This window comes from Nicotiana tabacum, chromosome 10, assembly GCF_000715075.1.
Source record: "Nicotiana tabacum cultivar K326 chromosome 10, ASM71507v2, whole genome shotgun sequence".
In the NCBI taxonomy this organism is placed as follows: domain Eukaryota; kingdom Viridiplantae; phylum Streptophyta; class Magnoliopsida; order Solanales; family Solanaceae; genus Nicotiana; species Nicotiana tabacum.
Genome location: NC_134089.1, coordinates 8,127,279 through 8,151,654, shown reverse-complemented (window position 1 = coordinate 8,151,654; position 24,376 = coordinate 8,127,279). Strand labels below are relative to the sequence as shown.

The 24,376-nt window shown below is 34.5% G+C and overlaps 2 protein-coding genes and 1 non-coding gene across 3 annotated transcripts; all 3 read left to right on the top strand.

Moving 5' to 3' along the window:
- Positions 1-5,400: 5,400 nt before the first annotated feature.
- LOC142164970 (uncharacterized) lies at positions 5,401-6,084 on the top strand. The gene has a single exon (XM_075223634.1). It carries the CDS (start codon positions 5,401-5,403, stop codon positions 6,082-6,084), a length of 684 nt encoding a protein of 227 aa, XP_075079735.1.
- Positions 6,085-6,949: 865 nt separating this feature from the next.
- On the top strand, positions 6,950-8,280 carry LOC142164969 (uncharacterized). The gene is made up of 3 exons (XM_075223633.1): positions 6,950-7,283; positions 7,557-8,227; positions 8,269-8,280. The coding sequence occupies exons 1-3, from the start codon at positions 6,950-6,952 to the stop codon at positions 8,278-8,280; spliced, it is 1,017 nt and encodes a 338-aa protein (XP_075079734.1).
- A 15,002-nt stretch (positions 8,281-23,282) lies between these two features.
- TRNAA-AGC (transfer RNA alanine (anticodon AGC)) lies at positions 23,283-23,355 on the top strand. The gene has a single exon. It is a non-coding gene; the product is annotated as a tRNA-Ala (tRNA).
- The last annotated feature ends 1,021 nt before the right edge of the window (positions 23,356-24,376 follow it).

The following is a 24,376-nucleotide window of genomic DNA, read 5'->3' as shown; positions in this document are numbered from 1 at the left end:
CTGATACCCCGTTGCTTGCAGTATTCGTCAAACGGTCCATAATATTCACCACCGTTATCAGTACGAATACACTTAAGCTTCTTTCCTGTTTCTCTTTCAATTGAATCCTGAAATTGCTTAAAGACACCTAACACTTGGTCTTTAGTCTTCAAGATGTAGACCCAAAGTTTCCTTGAGCAATCATCAATAAAGGTAGCAAAATAAAGTGCACCACCCAAAGTCTTTGTCTTCATTGGACCACATAAATCTGAATGCACCAACTCAAACAACTCTGTTTTTCTTGAAGGAGGATGAGATTGGAAAGAAACTCTTTTTTGTTTTCCAACCAAGTTGTGCTCACATTTTTCTAATTTTGCACTTTCAAAATTTGACCTTCTTGGCCAGAACATTTTGTCCTTTCTCGCTAATGTGGCTAAGCCTCTTATGCCATAACGTTGAAAAGTTATTGCTCTCAACGGCATTCACCATATCAACACAAGTAGAGGCCGTAGTCCAGTATAGACCACGACGCTTTTTCCCACGAGCCACAATCATGGAACCCTTAGTGAGCTTCCACTTTCCAGCACCATTGGTACCGACATATCCCTCATCATCCAAAACACCAACAGAGATCAAGTGCAAACGAACATCAAGTACATGTTTTACATTGTTTAAAACTAGTTTAGTTCCAATACTAGTTTCCAAACAAATCGTTCCAACACCAGCCACCCTAGATACAGTCTCATTACCCATACTCAAAGTTCCAAAGTCACCCTGATTATAGGATGAGAAAAATTCCTTCCTTGATGTCACATGAGATGCGGCACCACTATCCACAACCCAACTTGACTCATCACATGCAATATTTATCAGATCTGCATCAAGGACGGTAACAAGATCTTTTGTAGTGGCGGTGGCCACACGATTGTCATCTTCTTTCTGTTCTTCCTTGTCTCTATTCTCCTTTTTCAAAATCCGGCAGAACTTCTTTGTGTGCCTTTTTTTCCCGCAATGATAACACTCAATATCTTTAAGTCTGCTTCTGGATTTGCTTCTATTATGTTCTCTATTTTGAGAACCCCGATTCTTGCTTCTCCCCCTAGAGTCAGTCGCCAAGACATCTGATGAGGAGGAACCTTGAGATTTTCTCCTCATCTCTTTATTTAAAAGGCCGTTCTTGGTAAGATCCATAGAGATCACACCATCCGGAGTAGAATTTGATAATGAAGTTCTAAGAATTTCCCAAGAATTTGGTAGGTAACCAAGTAGAAACAGGTCTTGAATTTCTTCATCAAATTTAATTCCCATAGCAGATAACTGGTTCATGATCCCCTGAAAATTATTCAGATGATCTATCATCGCTGAACCATCATGGTATTTTAAACCCAATATCTGCTTTATCAGAAACATCTTATTGTTTCTAGTTTTCCGAGCATACAAACTTTCAAGGTGCTCCCATAGGGTCCGAGCATGTGTTTCCCCTGAAATATGATTCAAAACATTATCGTCAACCCACTGTCTAATAAAGCCGCAAACCTGCCTGTGTAACAGATTCCACTCTTCATCTGATTTATTATCAGGCTTTATAGTGGCGAAGACAGGTTGATGAAAATTCTTGATATAGAGCAAATCTTCCATTTTGCCCTTCCAAATTACATAATTTGTGCCATTCAAAGTAACCACTATACTAGTATTGGCTTCCATCATTTATCATAAATACAAATACTATTTATTATGAGACCAATGTAATTCTTTTCTGATGTGGAAGTTTAGACTGTGCTGCAACCACAGAGCATACTCAAACAGAACCTTGGCTCTGATACCACTTGTTAAGAATAAACCCCGTAAAATAATATTCACGATATTAGTGATAAACGTGGACCACTAAGTTATGGTTAAATCAGCAAGAATAAAAAATACAGCAAAAAATGACACCAAAATTTTACGTGGAAACCCTTCTGAATAAGGGAAAAAATCACGGCCAAGGAGAGCAACTGATATCACTATAGCGAGGAATTTTACACTGTGTAGTAACGAGTACGAATACTCTTAAGACCACTACACCCTCAAAAGAAAAATACTCTTTTGCTTTTTTACCTATATCTCTCACACTCTATTTTTCTTCACAGATTATTTTCTTATAGTCTATGGAATACCCTGCTCTCTCTCTTTTCTCTCTTTGTTGGTGTCTAGAAATGAGAGTTAAAGCTCTCCTTTTATTGCCAAAACCTCACTCTCTAAAGCCTACAACATTTGATAATTTGCACCCCTTTTTACAATTTTAACAAGGTTGACTACCAAATCAAACCAAGTCAATAAAATTGGCTACCAAATTATACTAATTCAACAAGGTTGGCTACCAAACTAAACCAAATCAACAAAATTGACTACCAAATCATTTGAACGAGATTGACACCATATCATCATTCACTCCTTCGTAACGAATTTCAATAACAGAATTTCAATCCCATCTTTATATGGATTGAACATTCACTCTTTCTTATTTTCTTTCTTGAACCTTTTTTTCTTTCTGTTAAAGAAGAAAAATATTTTAACCTTTATTTAATCATATGATTATTAATTTTTTTGTTTTATAGTCATTTTTATAATTCACCTTAGACAAAAGTTAGAAATACATATCAATTTTGAGAGAATTCCAACAAATAATATACCAAGTATTCATAATATTTTATGGTTGACAGTTCTCTTCCTCAGAATTGAACTAATTAAAGCTTTTTTTTTTTTTTTATTGTAGATCAAATTAGTTGAATAGGTTCACCATTGATGAACTTGAGCTTATATTCTTTCTTTTTAAAATTCGGTATTATTAATTTGAGATTATTCTTTTTTTTTTAAGAACAAATCGGTCGAATAGGTTAACCATCAATCAATTTGAGCTTATATTATTGCTTTTAAAATTTCGTGTCACATCCATATTTTAATATTATCTATATTATTTTAAAAAATTATACTAATTGATATGAATATACGTGTGTCTAGAAACTAGTTTACATAAAAATCAAAACCCAATGCCTACTAAAATTTAACAACGTCAAAGTTCGCATGTATCAAAATTCTTGATATGAAACTGAAACTGACACAACACAAAACTTCAAGAAATAGAAAAGACAAACTAATTATATATCATGTCTTTGATCAAGCATTCAAATTTAGTAGTCAAGACAATGAAAGTCTTGGCAGTGAATTCATCGAATTGGTTGGTGCCGGCGACTGTTTGTAAACATCAGCATACACCATTGAGACGGAAGGGAAGGGTCAGAGCAACCAAGACTGTGTTTATAACTTAACTAGTTTCTGAATCTCATCGAACTAACAACTGCTGCGATGGATTGCTCTGATGGTAAGCAACCTTCACTTCCAACTAAGAGGTTGTGAGTTCGAGTCTCCCCAAGAGCAAGGTGGGAAGTTCTTGGAGGGAATGATTTCGGGGGTCTATTTGGAAACAGTCTCTCTACCCCAGGGTAGGGGTAAGGTCTGTGTACACACTACCCTCCCCAGACCCCACTAAGTGGGATTATACGGGGTTGTTGTTGTTGTTGTTGTATCGAACTAACAACTGCACAAAGTCAAGCTACAACGTAACGTATGTGATAAATCACAACATGCATGTCCAAGATAGGGCGGCAAAGTAATGAAATTAAAAACACTATCATACTTGTGTAAATATTTCATATCCTAAATCCAAAATAAAGAAGGACAAAGCAAAGAGATAGGAAGATTCAAAATAAAAGCTTAGTAGAAAAATTAGATCTTAGAAAATAGAACCCACCAGAAGATAACTCAAGACTAAAAACTACCCAAAAGTCCAAGATATCCAAAATTATATAGTAAAGCAGTAAAGAAACATAACGCAGAGAAAATGGGAGAAAACACAAAGAAGGTGTCCATTTCCTAGTAACATTACAAAATTAGAAAACGGTGGTAAAAGATAAAATTAAAGAGAAATCAAACTACTAAAACTAAAACTGAGCAAATAATTAAGAATTAAAGAGGAGGAAGAAAAACTTACCAGAAGGCATTGAAGCAGAAAAAAGTAGAGATGGGAAACTGAAAATTCAGTTCTGAGATGAAGAGAAGCAAAGGGGTGAGAGGAAAACTAAACCACGCATGGTGCCTCAAAGTGTAGTGACAATCTCTTAAGGAATTAGGTGGAATTACTATCTTATCTCTAAACAAATGTATAATACCGAAAGTATTCTTGGTAGTCCCAGGGACTTTCACTTATTATACAGTTAAATAAGAAGCAAATTACTTTGTTTTTTGGTTAAAGCTATCCAACTCCTTCATGAGTCTGGACAAACATATATAGATAAATATATAAATACAATGGAGGGGACTTCACCTTACCTCTGTTACTATGTAGGTTGAGCATCTTCAAACCTTTACAAAATAATGGATACACATATCCGTTATAGCTCACAAAATAGTGAATTGAGAGGGCTACTAATACCTCTTCTATATAATTACAAGCATATCAAGGACCATTAAATTGATATCTTCTGCCCAGGCTCCTATCTAGAGAAATACTATTCTTGGATTGTTTCATTCTAAATGAAGGAAATTGTAATATATCCGTTATGTATTCTCCTCTAGCCTCCTTTGGTAGTTGTTGCAAATTGTGAAACTATGCATATGCCTAACTTTCAAGCCATAATTGGATAGGATATCAGCAACTTTGTTTCCTTCTCTATAGCATTGTGCTATTATCCTATCTTCTATCAGTTCAAGTTTGTTTCTCAAATCCAGAATTATATCAGTTAACCTTCATGGAATTTTAGCTTACCTCTACTATCGAGAAGCAGATTACCTCTACTATCGAATTAGTATATTATTACTCAACTAATTAAATTACATGTGCGGGCACTCGTAAAAGACAACCGTAATTATATATGTTAAATCACCTCAATTCAATTAACTACAGGAACCATATAACGAATGAAATGTAGAAGAATTAAACAGTGTAGCAATTACGTGACTAACTCTAGTTAGTTGACCATGATCCGTTAGTTAGTTAGTTGCTTGTCAGTTAGTTAGTTTGTTGCTTGCTTAACAGTGTTACCTAACTTATGTGTTAGTTGGATGTATTAGTTAGTTGATTTACAACTGTCATTCATTAGGATTAGAGATGTATATATACAACTCTTGTAAGGATAGCATGTCAATAATGAAGAACTGAAACTCTGCTCTTCTCTGTTTTTTGCTTCTTCTTAATTTCTTCATCCTCTTCATTCGATTGCATTTACAGACAGCTCAATTCATCAATTCATGGAGATTTAACATGGTATCAGAGCCCTAATTGAGTGAATCTAGGGATTTTCTTTGACGACAGTTGAAGATCGAGAGATTCCTTAGGTATTTCTGGTGAATTTTGAGTTTTTTTAGTTTCGTGCCCTAAATCTCATGGCGGTGGATGATACTACTACACAAAATGTGATTGTAATTGATCACAATCACCCTATGTATTTGCATGCTTCTGATACTCCGAGCTCGCTTTCGATCGGAATGCCTCTGATCGGAATGGAGAATTACACTCTATGGCGACATGCCATGGAAGTTTCTTTGCTCACCAGAAACAAACTAGGCTTTGTTGATGGAACAATTACTAGAGACACTTATGGACAAAATTTTGTTAATCACTGGGATCGCTGCAATGCCATGGTAAAATCATGGATAATGAATAATGTTAGTCGAGATCTGCTTAGTGGAGTGTTATTTCGTTCTAGTGCTCACACTATTTGGGAGGATTTGCGAGAGCGTTTTGATAGGGTGACAACATCTCGCATGTTCTATCTACATAAAGAAATTTTCACATTAACACATGGAACTTCTTCTATTTCTGTGTATTACTCTAAATTGAAGGACCTATGGGATGAGTATGACTCATTGATGCCACCTCCTTCATGTGAATGTGCAAAATCTAAGGAGTATGCTAATCATCTGCAATATCAGCGCTTGTTACAGTTTCTTATGGTCCTTAATGATGGATATAGTCAAGCACGCAACCAGATTTTAATGAATCTCATGTTCCTAATGTTAATCAAGCATATGCGATGTTGCTTCAAGATGAGAGTCAAAAACTGGTAGCAGGAGGACATTGTGTGTTGACTGAAAACATGGAGCCTATTTCCTTATTTACCACTAAGCAATATGCTCAGAAGCAAAGGAAGAAGATTATAATCTAGAGTGTGAATATTGTCACATAAGAGGACATTGCAAAGAGAATTGCTTCAAGTTAATGAAATGTGATTTTTGCAACATGAAAGGACATTTGAAAGAAAACTGTTATAAAATCATAGGATATCCTTCTGATTTTAAGTCAAAAAGGAGAGGTGCATTGCCGAGTGAAAATCTAGCACAATCAGATAGATATGTTGTTCCTATTCATCGTCCAATTCCACCTATGACATCACCAGTTTTTACACCAGAACAGTACTCTCAAATCCTCAATTTGTTGAATAAAACTTCAATTGAAGAACCTAGTGCAAATATGGCAGGTATTTCTCTATCTGATTCTGATTCTAATCCTACTTGGATAGTAGACACATGAGTTACTAATCATATGATAGGTAATGAACGGTTGTTGGTTGATGCTACTAAAGTAGGAAATTCAGGACAGGTTCAAATGCCTACTGGACAATCTACTCAAATTACTCATGTAGGAAATTGCCATTTGTCAGGAGGTGATTTCATCAAAGATGTTCTATGTGTACCAGCTTTTAAATTCAACCTTTTATTAGTTTCAAAACTGACTAAAGCCTTGTAGTGCTTTGATAGCTTCTATCTTGATTTCTTTATCTTCCAGGACCTCTTCACTGGGAGGGTGAAGGGGATTGGTAAAAAGGAAGAGGAATTCTATATCTTGAGACCAAAAGGAGATGTTGAAATCAAGGAGAAGATGAGGTCTTTGGAAGTAAGAGGGATCACAGATTTAGAGTTGTGACACAAGAGGATGGGTCATGTACCTATGGCAGTTTTAAGAAGAATTTTTACCTTGAACAATAAGTGTAGCATTACATTAGATCATTGTAGCATATGTCCATTGGCTAGACAAGTTAGATTACCATTTTCTCATAGTAGTAATAGTAGAGTTGTTGCACCTTTTGAATTGATTCATATAGATGTTTGGGGGCCTTACAAAATTTCCACTTACAATGGCATGAACTACTTTCTCATTTTTATGGATGATTTCTCCATATGGACATGGGTTTTTATGATGCGCGTGAAGTCTGATGTGTCAGCATTTAGGTCTAACAATGAGTCAGAGTTTTTCAATAATATCTGTGGTGAGTTGTTCAAATTCCATGGGATAGTTCATTAGAGTTCTTGCCCTTATTCTCCTCAATAGAATGGGGTTGTTGAGAGGAGACATAGGCATATCTTTGAGACAGCTAGAGCTATCAAATTTTAGGGTCATTTGCCATCCAAGTTCTAGGGATGTTGTATAGAAGCTGCCGTATATGTCATTAATAGGGTACCTTCCACTGTTTTGGGGAACAAGTTTCCATTTCAGGTGTTATATAATAGATGTTCTTCATTGTCTCACTTGCGAGTAATAGGGTGTTTTTGTTATGCAACAACATTACCTAAGCAGGATAAATTCAGTCTTAGAGCTACTCCTTCTGTGCTACTTGGCTATGGAACTTTTCAGAAAGATTATAAGCTATATAGCATTGAGCACAAGACAGTCTTTATTAGCAGAGATGTTCTCTTTCATGAGAACATCTTTCCCTTCTATTCCCAGGCCATGGACCAAGACTTCTCCTTTCCGGTTATATCCATCCCTTCTGCTCCACCAGAAGATTCTGTTCCCATTCCATCAAACCATCCACAAGCAATAAATTCATCAGAAATAACAGTCTTTGATAATGCAGAATCAGCTTCCCTCACTACAGATTCATCTTCTTCTTCTACTCCTGTATCTATTCCTGATTCAGGACTACCACTAGTTTCTAATCTAGAACCACCACACAGAAAATCTGGAAGGGTGTCTAAGCCACTTATTTGGTTGAAGGACTTTGTTGTTCCTGGCAAAGATGTTGCTGCTTGTCTCTATCCACTGTCTAGTGTTGTTAACTATGATACTCTAACACCAAGGTATCAAAGTTTTCTCACCAAGTTTTCTGCTGATATTAAGCCTCAGACCTATGCACAGGCTGCCAAGGATCCTAAATGGATTGAGGCTATGCAAGCTAAACTACAAGCTTTGGAAGCTAACAATACCTGGGAGGTAGTACCTTTGCTTACTGGTAAAAAGGCTATTGGTTGTAGGTGGATGTATAAAATTAAGTATAAAGATACATGCGAGGTAGAAAGGTTTAAGGCACGATTGGTAGCAAAGGGTTATAGTCAGCAAGAGGGATTAGATTACCAAGAAATATTTTCACCCGTAGTTAAAATGGTTACTGTTAGATGTGTTCTAGTTATTGCTGCAACCAAGCATTGGACAATCCATTAAATAGATGTCTATAATGCTTTTCTACAGGGTGATTTGGATGAAGAAGTGTATATGATTTTACCCTAGGGTTTTTACAGTTCTAAGGGCTCTCAGCATGTTTGTAGGTAGTTTAAGTCTTTGTATGGACTTAAACAAGCTTCTCGGCAGTGGAATCTAAAATTAACTTTTGCTTTATTGTCCTATGGATTTGTCCAAAGTCATTTGGATTATTCTCTTTTCAGAAATGGTCTCAGGAAAAGTTTGTTATAGTGTTGGTTTATGTCGATGATTTTTTGATCATAGGTGATGACTCCACCATGATCTTTGAAACTAAGACATGCTTGCAGTCTAGTTTCAAGATCAAAGACCTTGGTGAGCTGAGGTATTTCCTTGGGATCGAATTTGCCAGAAGCAAGGATGGTATTGTTATGCATCAACGGAAGTATGCCCTTGAACTGATATCAGATATGGGCTTGGCTGGAGCTAAGTCAGTGGGTACTCCTTTGGAGTTTAATTTGAAGCTGACATCCTTAGAGTTTGATGCACATATTGGGGTGACTGATGATGCTCTTCTTGATGATCCTAGTATATATTAGAGACTTTTAGGTAGGCTGTTATATTTAACTAACACACGTCCAGATATCAGCTGTGCAGTTTAGTGTTTAAGCCAATTCATGCACTCACCCAATGTCTCTTATATGGAAGCTGCTATACGGTTGGTTCGTTATATCAAACAATCTCCTGGAACTGGGATCCTTCTGTCTTCTGCTTCTTCTTCTTGTTTAGTTGCTTATTGTGATGCTGATTGGACTTCATGTCCAAATACTCACAGGTTTGTTACAGGATACTTCGTTAAATTTGGAATTCCCTTATTTCTTGGAAATCCAAGAAACAAACAACTATCTCTAGAAGTTCTGTCGAGGCAGAATATAGAAGTCTTGCCTCGATAGTTGCTGAGCTTGTGTGGTTGCTTGGATTGTTTAAGGAATTGCATATGAGTATTCAGTTACCTATCTCTCTATATTATGACAGTAAATCCGCTATTCAAATTGCTACAAATTCAGTTTTTCATGAACGCACCAAGCAAATCGACGTCGATTGCCATTTCATACGCGAGAAAGTCAAGCAAGGGTTGGTCTGTCTTCATCATTTGAGTTCCTCTGGAAACAAGCCGATATTCTTACCAAAGGACTCACTCAAATTCAGCATCATTATCTCCTATCCAAGCTAGGCATGAAGAACCTCTTCATATCGCCTAGCTTGGGGGGGGGTGTAGAAGAATTAAATAGTACAACTATTACGTGACTCTAGTTAGTTGACCATGATCAATTAGTTAGTTAGTTGTTTGCTGACAGTGTTACCTAACTTATGTGTTAGTGGAGTGTATTAGTTAGTTGACTTACAACTGTCATTCATTAGGATTAGAGATGTATATATACAACTCTTGTAAGGATAGCACGTCAATAATGAAGAACTGAAACTCTATTATTCTCTATTTTTTGCTTCTTCTTAATTTCTTCATCCTCTTCATTCAATTGCATTTACGGACAACTCAATTCATCAATTTATGGAGATTTAACATGAAAGCACAAGAGTATGCGAGATTTTAGAATTGAAGCAAAGAAGTTATAATAACTTAATAAGAAAACAATCTTCAACAATGAAAACAGCCGGTCTTGATGCTCAACGAACCAAATCAAACAAAATTAATTGCATTGGGAAGGAAGCGTTAGCTAGTGAAACCACGAGTTCGTCTTGCTAACATGTGGTCAAGGTAGGGATACCAATATGCTATGTGTTTCTATATTGAAGACATAAAGACGAATTACATAGATGGATTATCTCTTAAGATTAGTATCTCTTGTTGAGCAAGTTGTGTCCTACGAATGACCTAAAAAGATTGCAGTTTCGCTAATATTTTTTACCTTTACCCACATTTATTTTATAAAATCAAACTGAAATACTAGAAAATCGAAAATCTCCTTCAAGTGCCTTCCATGATAGAATATGTGAACATATAATAACATATCATCATCGTCACAAAGAGGTATCTCTCAAGCTATGACATGTCTAAGCATTCTGTGTAATCATACACAAGTTGGTTAACCATTGGTGTAACTGTTACTATCCCCGAGTCATTATCTAGATCCAAATGTACTAGTATTGATCCAATGTTAATCCGTAAAATTTTCCTTTGGAAACTGTCAAGAGCGACAAATTATTTTGTAAATCTTTCTTATGAAATTCTTGATTATAACCTGGCTTCCAGAAGTAAAATGTAGGCGGCTTCAACATTCGTGTCATCATCACGAGTCTCATCAATTAGGACAAGAATGCGACATTCTGGATCATGAGGTGGTGCGGATAAAAGGCACATTAGATTGCCGTACTCAGGAAATGGTGAGAGTTGAACTTTGTCCACTGAAGTAGGATTCCAAACGTAACAATCACCCGAATCAAAGCCTAGTAAATATGGGAATTTCTATCCCCATATTTAAAGCATTTCATTTTCTTTTTCTTTTTGAGTCAAAATTCAAACTATTGGTTAAAGATCCTAGATAATGAGGATAAACGAGTAATTCCATTCACAATATTCGAGAAGGGAAAAAGTAAAAAAATTAGATTTGTTCTTTGGGAACTGCTAATGGATATGGCATATTTTCTAGTAACAAGACTAGCGTGTTTTCTGTTAACTCTTCTTATCAAACACTTTAAAGATACACAGGCAGTAACAGTAACTGGCCATAGAAACAATTGTGAAAGTTCAACTCTCCCTATAAATTGTATGCAATCGAAGATGAAGCATTATTAGCCCCATTTATTTAGATTATTTTAGTATGATTATTGACATTTATATTATATCCTCTCATTAGATTAGTTTGTGTAAAAGTACAAATATATATTGGTACAAAATATTTTATATGATTTTTTGAATAGATGGATATTCACCCAAGCCTGAATTTCTTCCACCAAGTTGGATGAAAAACAAACAATGGACCTAAGTTCTCGCCACATTCAACATAAGTTATTCTCAATCCTACTATGTTGTTAATTAACTTGCTCCTCCTCATCTTTAGCATTGGAATTTCTTATAAGAATTAGTTTGTTATCCATGTGGGGAATATGAATAAGTCCCACATCGGTGGTCTGAAGCAATCTTATGGGCGTTTTAAGTTGTTATCCAATTTATGCATTTGATTACGAATACACACAATTAAGTGTATGTGCAAATACTATATATTTATATTTATATTATATTTTATAATTAATAATTAATTAATTTTCTAATATGTAGGAATATGCATTTACTTATTTTCCTAAAATTTATTACTTTGAAATCAACTAAAATTTTAGTACTTATTAAATCTTTCCTTATTTGAATTGTGTTGTAAAACCTATAGTTAATGTCGATGTCCACTACTCCCACTATTTTCACCCATGATGTAAATAACCTCCCACTACTCATCATTATTATGATTGTAACTCCCACACCTCCATAACCTCTCCCCATGATCTTTCCCATGATCTCAATTGTTAATATCATGTTTAAGACAATCATTTTGTAACCTTCATATGTAATAGTATAAATAGAGGCATGAAATGTGAGATGGAACACATTTGAACACTTGATGAAATAAGAAAGTTATCTCTTATTCTACTTATCTTATTGTTTTATATTGTTACTTTGAGCTACATTTCTTAATACGTTATCAGCACGACGTTGAGCTCTTTTCATTGTTCGGGTATATTTGTTCATTTTGTTTTCTTCGTTGTATATTTTGATTTCATTGTTAGTGTCTTTAATATGCAGTTTTATAATTTCTCACATCTCTAGATATATGTAAAAATAAAGAATTCAATGTTTCTTTATTTTAAGTTATTTACATGATTGTCATGTGAAAGTTGCTATTTCATGTTAATAGAATTAATTGAGAGAAGAATGTTTGTTTTATGTTGTTCGACATTTGAAATTGTGTTAAAATTAGAAAACATTTTTGTTCTAGTTAACATCAAAGATATACTAATAATTTGAAGAAATAAATAGTATTCTTTTCTATGAAATTATCACTTTAGTGTATATAGATCACAAATTTGATATTATGTCAATTTTTAAGATTCTTTACGCTACTATCCTAATGATTTCTAATTATTTATCTTATTTGATAGTTTTCACTATGTCGAATTTGTCAAAGCTTGAGTTTGTGGCACTTGATATTTCTGGAAAGAATTACCTATCATGAGTTCTCGATGCTGAGATTCACTTAGCCGCTAAAGGCCTTGGTAACACCATTACTCAGGGTAATGAGGCATCGAGCCAGGACAAAGCGAAGACCATGATTTTTCTTCGTCATCATTTGGATGAAGGTTTGAAGGTTGAATATTTAACTGTGAAAGATCCAATTGAATTGTATTGCCAAGGCTACGGTATTGCCAAGGGCTCGATATGAGTGGGTGCACTTACGGTTGCAAGATTTTAAGACTGTAAGTGAGTATAACTCTGTTGTATTTCGAATAACTTCCCAACTGAAATTATGTGGGGATGTTATGAATGATGAGGATTTGTTGGAAAAGACTCTTACGACTTTTCATACCTCAAATATGGTATTACAACATCAATACCGTGAAAGGGGTTTTAAAAAGTATTCTGAATTGATCTCATGCCTTCGGGTGGCTGAGCAACATAATACCCTTTTACTGAAAAATTATGAAGCCCGTCCCACAGGGTCAGCTCCGCTTCCTGAAGCGAATATGGCAGCTAGACGTGATAAGTCTGGAAAAAGACAGAATAATAATCATGGCCATATGAATGTACGTGGGCATGAAAATGGTAAAAAATGATATAATAGTCATTATCGTAGTGGTCATGGCAAACGAGAGAACAATATGGGTTCTCAAAACAATCCTTAAAGAGGCAAAAGCGGTAACTGCCACCACTGTGGCATGAAAGGTCATTGGAAAATTGAATGCCCTGAGCATTTTGTCAGGTTTTGTAAAAACTCCATCAAAAGAAAGACAAATAATGTTGAAGCATCTTCTGCTAATGCCCCAGTGGAGTCTTACTTGACCTCTAAAAATAATTTTGAGGCAGGCCTTCAAACAAAAATGATGACAATGCCGAAGCAAATTTTGCTTTGAATGATGATGATTTTCAAGGCCTCGATGATCTTACTCATTTGGAAGTTGAAGACTTCTTTGGAGATCAAAACTAAAGTTGGATAATTTTATTGGGGAATAAAATTATGTTGTTTTATTTTCAGTATTTTTTTTATCTCGTTCTAAAGTTATTTTTATTTTCAAGTAGTATTTAAGTTGTCTTATGTTGTTGTTGGTGTTGTTAGTTTTTCCATATTTCTCATGATGTACTTTTATTTTTTTATGAAGAAAATAAAATTTCCCAGTTTTTAATTGTATCCAAGATGAGTAATGAAGATTTATGCCTTTTGAATAGTGCTACAACTCACATAATATTAAGAGAAAAGAAATTTTTCTCTTATTTGGTTATGAAAAAGGCCTTGTTAATACAATATCTGGTAGTACAAAGTTAACTGAGGGCTCTGGAAGAGCGCCTTATTACTACCTGGAGGAACGATATTACCTATTGAGGGCTCAAAGAAACTTATTGAGTTTCAAAGCTATTCGCCAAAATGGCTACCATGTTGAGACCTCAAACGAGGAAAGGTTGAATACCTTTATATTACTACAATAAAAGCGGGTAAAAAATATGTGCACGAAAAATTATCCGTATTTTCTTCTGGATTGTACCACACAAAGATTGGCGTGGTTGAATCACATGCCATAGTAAACAAAAAGTTTACTATTTCTAATGATTTTATCATTTGGCATGACCGTTTGAGCCATCCCAGTTCTAACATGATGCGCGGAATAATAGAGAATTCAAATGGACACACATTGAAGAATAAAAGGATTCTTCAATTTAAGGAATTCTCTTGTGCTGCTTGTTCTCAAGGAAAATTGGTTATTAAACCATCAGCAGCTAAAGTTGGGATTGAATCCCCTGCATTTCTGGAACGTATACAGGGTGATATATGTGGGCCTATACACCCTCCTTGTGGAACATTCAACTATTTTATGGTCTTGATAGACACATCTACAAGATGGTCACATGTGTGCTTATTGTCAACTCGTAATATGGTATTTGTGAGATTGTTAGCTCAAATAATAAGGTTAAGAGCACAATTTCCAGATTATGCAATTAAGACAATTCGTCTTGATAATGCTGGTGAATTTATATTCCAAGCCTTTACTGATTATTGTATGGCCATTGGAATAAAAGTTGATCATCTAGTTCCTCATGTTCATACTCAAAATGGTCTAGCAGAATCATTGATTAAATGCCTCCAATTAATAGCTAGACCATTGCTAATGAGGACAAAACTTCCCCTTTCAGTGTGGGGACATGCTATTTTGCATGCAATAGCACTTGTGCGCATAAGGCCAACAAGTTATCATAAAGTCTCCCCATTACAGTTGGCTTTTGGTCAGGAGCCAAATATTTCTCATCTAAGAATTTTTGGATGTGCAGTATATGTTCCAATTTCTCCACCACAACGCACAAAGATGGGTCCCCAAAGAAGGTTGGAAGTATATGTTGGTTATGGATCTCCTTCTATTATTAAATATCTGGAGCCTATGATAGGAGATTTGTTTACAACCAGATTTGTTGATTGTCATTTTGATGAATCAGTTTTTCCAACATTAGGGGGAGAAAATAAACAGCTAGAAAAAGAGAGATTGGAACATATTATATCTATCTCATTTGGATCCTCACACAAATCAATGTGAACAAAAAGTTCAAAAGATTATTTATATGCAAAATATTGCAAATCAATTGCCAGATGCATTTACTAACCTTCCGCGGGTTACTAAATCACATATTCCAGCTATAAATGCTCCAATTCGAGTTGATGTACCAGCTGTATAATAATGCAAATGAGTCTAGGCCACGCTTTAAACGTGGTAGACCAATCGGTTCCAAGGATAAGAATCCCCGAAAAAGGAAAGGAGCAAATGATCAAGTTGATTAAAACATGGAGGCAATTGCTCAAGAGGAGCATAAAGGCATAATAATTGATAAGACCTCACAGGAGGTTCTAGTACCTGGAAATGATAAAAATGAAGAGATCTCAATAAATTATGTTCTCTACGGGAAAAAGGTGGAACCAGAATAATATTGTTGTTGACAATAATTTGCATATAACGTTGCAATTGAAGTAATGCAACAAGATGAGGTTCTTGAGCCAAAAGCTGTCGATGAATGTAGACAGAGAAATGATCGGCCAAAATAAAAAAAATGCAATTCAAGCAGAATTGTCTTCACTCAAAAAACGTGAAGTTTTCGGACCAATGGTCCAAACGCATGAAGGCATCAAGCCAATGGGTTACAAGTGGATTTTTGTGCGAAAACGAAATGAGAAAGGTGAAGTCGTAAGATATAAAGCACGACTTGTGGAACAAAGGTTTTCACAAAGGCCTGACATTGATTATATGGAGACATATTCTCCTATGGTATGTGCAATTACCTTCAGGTATCTAATAAATCTGGCAGCCCATGAAAAGTTTAATATGCGGTTGATGGATGTTGTCACATCCTACTTATATGGCTCACTAGACAATAAATTTTTTATGAAAATCCCTGAAGGATTCAAAGTTCCTGAAGCACATAAAAGTTCAAGAGAAACTTGTTCAATAAAGCTTTAGAAATCCTTATACGGATTAAAGCAATCAGGGAGGATGTGGTGCAATCACCTTAGCGAGTATTTGCTAAAGGAAGGGTACAAAAATGACCCTAGTCTTTATTAAGAGGTCTGGATCTGTATTTGTCATCATAGCTGTGTATGTTGATGACTTGAATATCATTGGCACTTCTAAAGAGCTTCCAAAGGTTGTAGAGTGTTTGAAGAAAGAATTTGAAATGAAAGATCTTGCTAAGATAAAATTTTGTCTTGGCCTCCAAATTGAGCATGTACCAAATGGGATTTTTGTCAATCAATCAACATACACTGAAAAGGTTTTAAAGCGATTTTACATGGATAATGCACATTTATTGAGTACCCTAATGGTTGTGAGATCGCTTGGCATAAATAAAGATCCATTTCGGCCTCAAGAAAATGCTGAAGAGCTCGTTGGTGATGAAACTCCATATCTTATTGCAATTGGGGCACTGATGTATCTTGCCAACAATACTCGGCCACATATTGCTTTTGCAGTAAGCTTATTAGCAAGATTCAGCTCCTCCCCAATAAGAAGACATTGGAATGGTGTTAAGCATATATTTAGATATCTTCGGGGAACTATAGATATGAGATTATTTTATTCTAATGAATTCAAGTCAGAAATGATTGGCTATGCCGATGCAGGTTATTTGTCTGATCCACATAAAGCCCAATCTCAAATAGGCTATTTGTTTACATATGGAGGTACATCTATATTATGCATTCAATGAAACAAACAATAGCTGCCACATCTTCAAATCATGCTGAGATAATAGCCATTCATGAGGCTAGTCGGGAATGTGTTTGGTTGAGATCAATGACTCAGCACATTCATGAAATGTGTGGTTTTCCTATGAAAACAGATAATCCAACTACACTATATGAAGACAATGCTGCTTGCATTGCTCAACTGAAAGGAGGATACATCAAAGGAGACAGAACAAAGCACATTTCACCAAAGTTCTTTTTCACGCATGATCTTCAACAAAATGGTGAAATTAATGTTCAACAGATTCGTTCATGTGAAAATTTGGCTGATTTGTTCACTAAGGCATTACCAACCTCAACATTTGAGAAGTGAGATAGAAGATTGGAATGCGCCGTCTTCGAAAAATAAAATGATGTTTTCATGATGGGGAGTAAGATACATGCTGTACTCTTTTTCCCTTAGCCTAGGTTTTGTCCCACTGGATTTTTCTGGTAAGGTTTTTACGAGGCAACAAATAAAGCGTATTATAGATATGTGTACTCTTTTTCCTTCACTAAGATTTTTTTCCCACAGAGTTTTTTCTTAGTAAGGTTTTAACGAGGCATATTATCTATTTTTGGACATCCAAGGGGGAGTGTTGTAAAACCTATAGTTAATGTGGATGTCCACTACTCCCACTATTTTCACTCATGATGTAAATAACCTTCCACTACTCATCACTATTATGATTGTAACGCCCACACCTCCATAATCTCTCCCCATGACCTTCCTCATGATCTCAATTGTTAATGTCATATTTAAGACAATCATTTTGTAACTTTCATATATAATAGTATAAATAGAGGCATGAAATGTGAGATGGAACACACTTGAACACTTGATGAAATAAGAGAGTTATCTCTTCTTCTCTTATTCTACTTATCTTTTTGTTTTATATTGTTACTTTGAGCTACATTTCTTAATAAATTAAAATTATTTTTCTTTAATTATATTTGAACTCCTTTCCTTGTGTATATGAACGTACAACATCAATTTGAGATTGTGTATTGCCTCTTCCAATTTCTTCGCACATTGGAGCTTTATTACACAAATAGCCGGTCAGATTCACTCTTTCCTTCGTACATTGGAGCTTAAATACTAGCTTTGTTACGCGCTTACATTTACTATTTACTTTTTTAGTCAGTATACATAGATTATATATTGTTTATATATATATATTCGTTGACTATTTTTAGTTTAAGAAATTAGGTGGGGTGCTATTTGGGTTAATTCTTTTTTAAATTCAAGTTTTGACTCGTTCACATTGTCATGGATTTGGACAATTTATGGTGTGGATACATACATTATTACATTCGAATGGTTTCACCACACTCTTGTGGGCCCATATACACATGAGGATTTTAATTATATCCTTAAACTCGAAATTAGTTCCAATTAAATGCAGAAATTCGTGAAACTTTACAATTTTAGCTAGCAATAAGTCGGGATTTGGCATGCAGTGAGATATGTTAGGCAGTCTCCTGCGCGGTTGAAGAGGTTTCAAGAATGTTTTGATGCTGAACAATTCAATTCTAAGAAAATAATATGCTTAGATGTTTCAACTAGATGGAATTCCACCTACTTGATGTTGCGCAGAGCTATTGAATTTGAAAGTGCATTTTCACATTATGCTTCTAGTGAAATTGGCTTGAGACATTATCTTGAGCATTCTTATATTGATGTTGGAATTCCTACAGGTGAACTTTTGAGTAGTGATTGGAATAATGTAAAAAGAATTACAAAGTTTCTTGAAATCTTCAATCTTCTTACTTTGAAGATATCTGAATCACGTTATGTTACATCGAATATTCATTTTCTTGAAATTTGCACAGTTGCTGTCTATTTGAAGCAATTGATAGCAAATGAAGATATAGTTTTAAGTGAAATGGCAAAGAATATGAAAGAAAAATTTGATAAGTATTGGGGTGATCCAAGGAAAATGAACAAGATAATTTTTATCTCATGTATTTTGGATCCACGTTACAAGATCGAATCAGTTGGCTTTGCACTTGTAAAGATGTTTGGTGTAGATCCGGGGGCAACTACACAAGCAGAAGTAACGAAGTACATGACTTCATTATTCAGTGAGTATGTAAAGTCCAGCTCAAAAGGTGTTGTGCTTGCTTTATCTTCAGATTGTTCTTCATTGGACACTTCGACTTCCGGGCTTTCTGGCAGTCAAGCAAGCACCCAAAATATAGGACTTTTAGAATCACTCATGCAAGATATAAAAAACTATAAAAGTGGGAGTGGAGGTGTTGATACTAGAACAGAGTTAGATAAATATTTATGTGAAGAAACTGAGGATGACACTAAAGAATTTGATGTTCTTCTTTGGTGGAAATTGAACTCAGCTAGATTTCCTATTCTTGCGGAGATAGATCGTAATATATTAGCTGTTCCGGTTTCAAGTGTGGCATCCGAATGTGCATTTAGTACGGGAGGACGTCTTCTTGATTCATTTAAGAGTTCATTAACTCCTAAATTGGTGCAAGCTCTAGCGTGTCTTCAAGATTGGCTTCGAAATGAAAAATTAAAACAACCCATTAGTGTTGAGGAAGATCTTGATAAAATTGAGCAGCTTGAACAAGGTAATAATATTTTTACTATATTTGTTGTATATAAGTGTTGTTGATATGCTTATATTTATCGCACGACTCATTATTTTAATTTTTTTCCTTCAGATTTAGCCAGCAATGGAAAAGACCCTTCCGTAATTGACGTGTAGTATTAATATATTTGGTAAGATTATTCATCAACTACTCTGCCTATTCCCTGTTTTATTTTGAATTCGAGGTGCATAGAAACAATTTTCTCTTTCAAACAATTTGAGGGCAGTGGTCAACAAAATGCCTGCAACTTATCTCCTGACATAAATTTATGTAAAAATTCTTGTGCTGAGAAAGAGAGGTAAGCATGTGTGGCGAATATGATCATGGAATTTGTAGTTCAGTATTACGGCCTTCACTGTGGTTCTGTGAATATGCATCATGTAAATAAACAAAAAACTACAAACATGTATTGAGCTATGATTGTCAGCAAGTTATGGTCTGTGTTTAATCCAATCCCGAACAACTATTAATCATTCTTTATAAACTTTTTGAACTATTGTGATGTATTCCAGTTACGGTGAATGAAGTCGAAGAATTATATGAGTTGTTCGAGAAAATAAGCAACTCTATAGTTGATGATGGGCTTGTTCCTAAGATATTTCTCTACTGTTTGAGCAGCAGCTTTTGGTCTTGTTAAGCAGCAGCTTTTGGTCTTGTTGAGCAACAACTTTTGGTCTTGTTGAGCAACAACTTAATTGCATCAGTCAGTTGGCTAAATGACTGTTGAACTTGTTTAATTCTTTCTGGTTTTGGTAGCAAGAAGGCAGACTAGTTCCTTCGTCACGCATGATTTACATTTTCGGCATATTAACTGATGCATTTTGGATTCTATCCCTCCTATTGTAAAACTTAATTTTCTATTTCACGTTAGGTACTTCAGTACGGCAGTACCTAGTTGAGGATAATTTCGATTTGTGAATATGTATGCTAGGCCGATAAACCGCCCGATAAGAGCTAAACCGATACCAATCCGCCCGATATCTTATCGGGTGGCTAACAGATTAATATATTTAAAAGCCGATAACCGTTAAGCCAAACCGTTAAGAGTAAATAACCGCCCAATCCGCCTGATAAACAGCCCTAGTACAAGATGCTAAGCCAATGAAGGTATGTTTAAAATTGGTTCATTAAGGATCAAAGCAAGCTATTGCCTATTAACTACAAAGAAATCTGATAAAAATATCTGAAAGAGATTGAATCAATTGGCTCTAAGAACTCCATATGAGATTAGATCAACAATACTTAAGAGCTCTGTTTTAAAAGGCAGAATTAGGACTCGCCTGGGGCTCGCCCTAGGGCGGAGCACTCGTAAAACGCCCCTGGACTTATGTGTGGGGCTTAGTTCCGTGAGACTTACGCTTCGGCCATCGGGGCTTACGCCCCGGACATGCCCAACGCCCAGCGTACTAGGCTCGCCTAATAGAACTTTATGCAATTGTATGTAGCTAACCTTGTATATCCTCAAATTTTCTTAATAAATCCTTAAGTATTCGAAATTACTTTTTTTTATTATCATAAATCATTAAATTGAGAGTATTTTATGTCACAATTAAAATAAAAATTATTGTACATTATCCACTAAGACTGCTATGATAGTTAGTTTTAAATAAATCTTTCATTTTAAAAAGTATTATTTATTAACTTTTGTTATGTCTTTAATATATAATAGTCCATAATTTTTTTATAATTATTTTTCTAAATATTATTTTTTTTCATGTTTACGAGATACAATAATTATTAATTTAATAGCTCAGTATTAGCTAGTAATAATTAGTTATCATAGTATTGTATGGTGAATTATGTGTCACTCTATTAACTTGTTGAAACTTAAAAAATAAATGATGCTAGAGAATCGTATTGAAATTGTGAATTATGTTTTTATATTAATTCTCTTTCAAATAGAAAGCATAATAAATAAAAGGACTATTTTAAGAAAAATATCAAATTATAATATCGAAATTCTTTCAAGATTCATTACTCCTTAAGAGATACATATAAGATTTTGTATCGAATACATTACTTTTGATATTTGATTGTAATGACGTTGCAACTAATTTGCATATTATGATATATGTCATACTTTTCATATTATTCATAGTTGAATTATACTTTATAAATATTTTAAATAGATTATTTGTTATAATTTTGTGATTTTAATGTAATTTTAATAATTATTTTTTATTTTATACTATTTTAAAATTCTTGAAACTAGTAAAATTTAAAGATTCGTGGGACTTACGCCCCATGTCTCAGGGCTTACGCCTCGCCTCGTCAGAAGTAAAATGCCTCGCCTCACGCCCCGCCTTTTAAAACATTGCTTAAGAGTGAAAAATAATTTGCATCCAATTCAAAACACTACAGACCTGGAGCAATTAGATTAAAAATTTGATTTGTAATATGAGAGGCTTTTTAATCTGTAAAAAATTTTAAACCGCGAATTTCTCAAATATTATTTAGCCGAAATAGAATTTTAAGACTCGCTAAAATATAAAATCAAATTGAACCATACATGTAGCTTAGCTTGACTCGTGTAGGAACTCTCTCTTTAACAGCGCCCTTATTAGGTATTTGAATAATATTTGGTTGAAGTTAAAAAATAAAAATAAAAAGAAACTGAAAAAGATTATTTAGAAGTTGAAGTTGACACAAACTTCATTAAAAAGGTTGAGAATTTGTCAATAAAATTTATTTATTTCATTTGACCTGATGCATACAAGTCTTTCTGTTTGTTGGAAGGCTTATACATAATACATAATCAAAGGAATGCTTATAGTGTATCCATTACCTGATAAAACGATCTTTTCCGGTAAAAAAAATGATCTTTCCCTTGTGTTCGGCTATAGCGAAAACCCCCAAATCTAGAGCTTATGGTCTTAAGTTCCAACCCAGTTCCTAGAGACTCAGAGAGAGATCAGAAGCAAAAACTCCCCGAAGCATTTCGTCGATTACTACGCCCTTCCTCCTCTCTGGGGCCATAAAGCGCGACCCAAGATCCATGATACGAAAACCAAAATCAGAATAACGAAGAAAAAGACATCGTGATGAAATAATTCTCCAACAAGTTTTCCAAAATTTCTACTGTACTTTCAACGCCGATTACACCATCTCTCATTCGAGCTCCCGGAGATTCATTCATCTGACCATAAATCAACTACTTTTGATTTTGTAATATTTTCCTTTATTAATCACTCAAGATCTGAAGTATAAAGATAGATAATTATTGATAAAAATAATAGACACGCAAATTGAAAAAAATCATAACTATACTTGAGAATAAAATACTTCAAAAAGCACACATACAACAAAAAAATTTTGTTAGAAAAAGAATAAGTCCCGCTCCTATTAACAAAAGAGCCCTTTCACTTGGCACCATTGGATTACTAAGATCGACTTTTATCCCTGGTCTTGCAGTCAAGCTCTCTTCTGCATAGGTCAAGTATGGAGCTATATAAGCTCCTGTTTGGCGATAAAATTTGGGAGTTATTTTTCAAATTTTATCTTTAAATATCTGTTTGTTTATAAAATTTAACCATTTTTGACAGATTTTGAAAACAAAATCTTCAAACTCCAAAACTACTCTAAAGTAGTTTTTGAAGTTTCCTACTCACAAAACTTCAAATTTTTTTCAAGTAAAATACATGTCCAAACACAATTTCAACTTTAAAAATTCATTTTCCATCTCATCTTCAAAAACTCATTTTTTCAAGTTTCAACCAAATCTATATCTAAACGCTAGCAAAGAATGGTATCAACAAGGGGATGTAGCTCAGATGGTAGAGCGCTCGCTTAGCATGCGAGAGGTACGGGGATCGATACCCCGCATCTCCACTTTTGACGTTCTTATATCTATATTTTTTTTCTCTTTTAAAGATGATGTAGATTATATTTTTCTTTAAATTGATTTATCCGGTCAGATAAAATGGAATGGACGGTATATAGAAAGGTAGGAATATATACCTGATTGAGCTCAAAAATAGCTTTGAATATATCATGGCCAGCAGTAAAACTTCTGACATAAAGTTAACAGCTTACATTGAGGCATATTCACAAACACTTTGATAATTGTCATTTGGTAATACTAAACAAGTGAAAGAAGTCTGAAATGGGCGTTTGATAATTTTGAGAATTAGAGCTGAATAAGTTGAGGGATTAATGTACGAAGCTAGAAATTAAAGAGAAAAATGATTTTCGGTATGGGATCCGTACTAGATTTCGTCAATTGATTTTGGGTACTTTGACCATAATCGACGGAGAAATTAGAGACAGATACAATAATTTCTTAAGTCAAAACAAAAGCTATGGTGAATTTTTTTTTTAGGCATATTCAGTAGGTTTAACATTGTTGATTTAACCCCAAATGGGTGGCCCAAAATACCACTAAATTTTCAACTGATATTAAATTCTGAATCCATAATTTCAACAGTACAATGTACTTAGGCTAAACCTCGAGTCCATTACTCAAATTGTCACTCAACTATCCCAATTTATCTCTTAAAATCACTTCTTTTTTTCGTTTGTAACAACAAAGTCACTGAATTATGCCTATTGGATTGTCAAATACCTATTTTACCCTCTAAATTATAAACATTTATCTTCTTTTTATTTTTTTAAACTTTTTAATATTATGATTTTCTCTTTTTAATTTATATTATGGACTTATCTATAGAATAAATAAATATTATTTATAAATTAAAAAATAAAAAGTATTTAAGCATGTATAATGCTGGAATAATAAAATAATGCGCATAGTAAAAAAAATTAATTTTTAGTAATAATAATTTTAGTATTAACAACAAAAACTCAAAAATTTATTTGCACAATTCAGAATGAAAGAAAATAAAGATTGTAA

Bases quoted from the DNA above. Each gene is read 5' to 3' on its own strand.
- LOC142164970 (XM_075223634.1), top strand. From the start codon at position 5,401: ATGGCGGTGGATGATACTACTACACAAAATGTGATTGTAATTGATCAC.
- LOC142164969 (XM_075223633.1), top strand. From the start codon at position 6,950: ATGGGTCATGTACCTATGGCAGTTTTAAGAAGAATTTTTACCTTGAAC. The intron at 7,284-7,556 runs GTGAGTTGTTCA...TGCGAGTAATAG, and splicing joins GTTTTTCAATAATATCTGTG to GGTGTTTTTGTTATGCAACA.